This window comes from Triticum aestivum, chromosome 5D, assembly GCF_018294505.1.
Source record: "Triticum aestivum cultivar Chinese Spring chromosome 5D, IWGSC CS RefSeq v2.1, whole genome shotgun sequence".
In the NCBI taxonomy this organism is placed as follows: Eukaryota; Viridiplantae; Streptophyta; class Magnoliopsida; order Poales; family Poaceae; genus Triticum; species Triticum aestivum.
This window is the reverse complement of record NC_057808.1, coordinates 256,823,889-256,826,396: the sequence shown is the minus strand read 5'-3', so window position 1 is coordinate 256,826,396 and position 2,508 is coordinate 256,823,889. Positions and strand designations below refer to the sequence as shown.

The 2,508-nt window shown below is 48.1% G+C and overlaps 1 protein-coding gene across 1 annotated transcript; it reads right to left on the bottom strand.

Annotated features, from left to right (window-relative positions):
* Window positions 1-824: 824 nt before the first annotated feature.
* LOC123124630 (WUSCHEL-related homeobox 3) lies at window positions 825-2,053 on the bottom strand. The gene is made up of 2 exons (XM_044545214.1): window positions 1,559-2,053; window positions 825-1,458 (listed from the first exon to the last, which is right to left on the bottom strand). The coding sequence occupies exons 1-2, from the start codon at window positions 1,961-1,963 to the stop codon at window positions 1,135-1,137; spliced, it is 729 nt and encodes a 242-aa protein (XP_044401149.1). The 5' UTR covers window positions 1,964-2,053; the 3' UTR covers window positions 825-1,134.
* Between the last annotated feature and the right edge of the window lie 455 nt (window positions 2,054-2,508).

Genomic DNA, 2,508 nt, shown 5'->3' with positions numbered 1-2,508 from the left:
CATTCTTGCATCGCAACCTTCATTTGAGTTTGGGATGACATAGTAGGCCCAGCTGGAGGAATAAAGGAGGTGAAGGGAGGAATCCAAGGCAATACATGCTGCAGAGCCGCGGCAAGAAAGGGTCACAACAGAGAAACTCAAGGAACGGTTCGAGTTTAGTTTTTTTCCATTACCGGCAACATTAATATCCAGCAAAATTCTTTTGTACAATGCTAACAAAACTAAGTGCATGTGTTTTCTCAGAGTGTTGCGGCTATGAAACACCCTCCTCTACAACAGGAGAGGCCGTGTCTGCTTGTAGGGTTATGAAAATCCATGAACCTATGCTTGTACTTGTGAACTTAAGAACTTGTGTCCACCAGAACTTATGAACTTGTAGTTCTACTTATGCTTATGTGATCTGTTGATGTCATCTGATATGTATGCTGGATATGCGTGTGCGTGTGCGTGTGCGTGCGCGTGCGCGTGCGCGTGCGTGTGCGTGTGCGTGTGCGTGTGTGTGTGTGTGTGTGTGTTGCAGGGCTGATTGCAAATACACAGCAAAAAATAGTTGCTTGGCAAAGATTTGCCGACGCCAAACTCGGTAACATGCTTTTTCTCGACACTGGGCAAACTTCCACATTTTCCGAGTTTCGTGCCATTGCTGAGTTCCTTTCAGTCGGTTCTCAGTAAACGGCTGCCATTTCCGAGTTCCCGATAAAAAACACAAGGGAAACACAAGGAACTAGGCATCTTCCACCGATTCCAGTATTGTGTTTTGAACTGATTGTAGAAACAACCAGGATGCAAATATGACAATGTGTACATACGACTTAATGAAATGAGATAAATAATTATATTATTTCACTACAATGCCAAAAGCAACCTAGCAAGTAGTGGACTTAAGAATACATGTTACAAAAACTAGCAACACGCTGGGCTTACAAACTCAACGGCACAACTTAGGAAACAAAATACTTAGCATCAATGCGTCAAGTCAAACACAGGCAACACACTGCTCACCGTATTAGAAGGGAGCAGGTCCGTAAAAAAACTAAAATAAAACTAAAAACACACACATCGCCAGGAAAACCCACAGGTAACTTTAGCTAGAGATAATATATAGTGAAGTAGCTAGAGATCATGTCAAGCTAGCTAGTTTGTGGAGGTGGAGCAAGAGGAGGACTTGGAGCTGCTGCACTCGTCCCTGAGGCCGCCACCGGTGCTCTTTGTAGGGAAGAGCTCTAGGGTTCTGAGCGGCCGGCAGCATGGCCATGGCGGCGGGGTCATATTATTCATACCACCGCCGGCCGATGCGGAGCTGCCTCCAGCTGCTGCTACACTGTTGTTAATGTTGCTGTTCTCCATCACCATCTGCTCCTGCGCCATCCATTCCTGCTGCTGGCTTGTCTTGCCTGCAAACTCCAACCCCGAAACTGGAAGAGCTCCTGCTGCTGCTGTTTCCTGCTCCAAGTAGCCCTACATATGTATATTCCATGAGTTAATTGTTATGCGCGAATAGAAATTAGTATGCGCGAATAGAAATTGCTCCTAAGTTAGCAATAGAAAATTTAAAGACCTGAGGCGCCATGAAGCAGCTGGTAGCGTATGTGTGGTGGTGATGGTGCAGCTGCATCACCGCGGGGTGCATCACGTTCACGCCCGCACCAGCACCAGCAGCATTGCCTCCGCCACCGGCAGCACCAGTATGAGGAGGAGGAGGAGGAGGAGGAGCCGCCGGGGAGGAGGGTTGCTGGTGGCGGGCGCAGAGGCGGCGACGGAGACGCTGGCGCTCGCGGGCCTTGTGGTTCTGGAACCAGTAGAAGACGTTCTTTCCCTCGATGCGGCCGTAGTAGGCGAGGTGCGCCGTGATCTGCTGGATCTCCGCCGCGTTAGGTGTGCGCACGCCGCTCCGGTACATCTCCTCCAGGATCATCAGCTGCTCAGGCGTCGGGCACCAACGGGTCGATGGCGTCTGCGGCATCTTCCTCCTTAACTACTGCTCTTGGATCTCGATCTTTGTGTCTAGTTAACTGCGTGCTAGAGCTGGCTGCTGCTAGTGCTAGTGTACGTACGTTGGTGCTAGGGATATGTTCCAAGCCTAAGGTTGAGTGAGTTATATAGACCGAGCTGGCCGGGCTAGCTAAGGTAGCAAGAGCTAGCTGAGTCAATTACTCCAGTGAGCAGGTGGTGAGAGGAGACGTGAGACAAATTGGTGCGATGAACTGTCAGAGTCAAGGATTGACACACTTATTTAGCCACTACTGGAATCGCCCTAGGGTTAGCTCCTCATTTTCCCACAGCTGGGACTTGCATAGTTGCATGCATTTTGAAATTAATGTCATTTCTCCATATATGGCTATATGTTTAGATGAAGTAGTAATATAAGTACCATGAGATAAATACATAATCTCACTTTTTTTGTGCACGAACAAAAAATATTTCTCCACGTGTAGATAAAATTTTGAATCTCGTAGTAAATGCATCTCGCGACATTGTTGTCCATGCCATTTCCTGATTTCACCATGC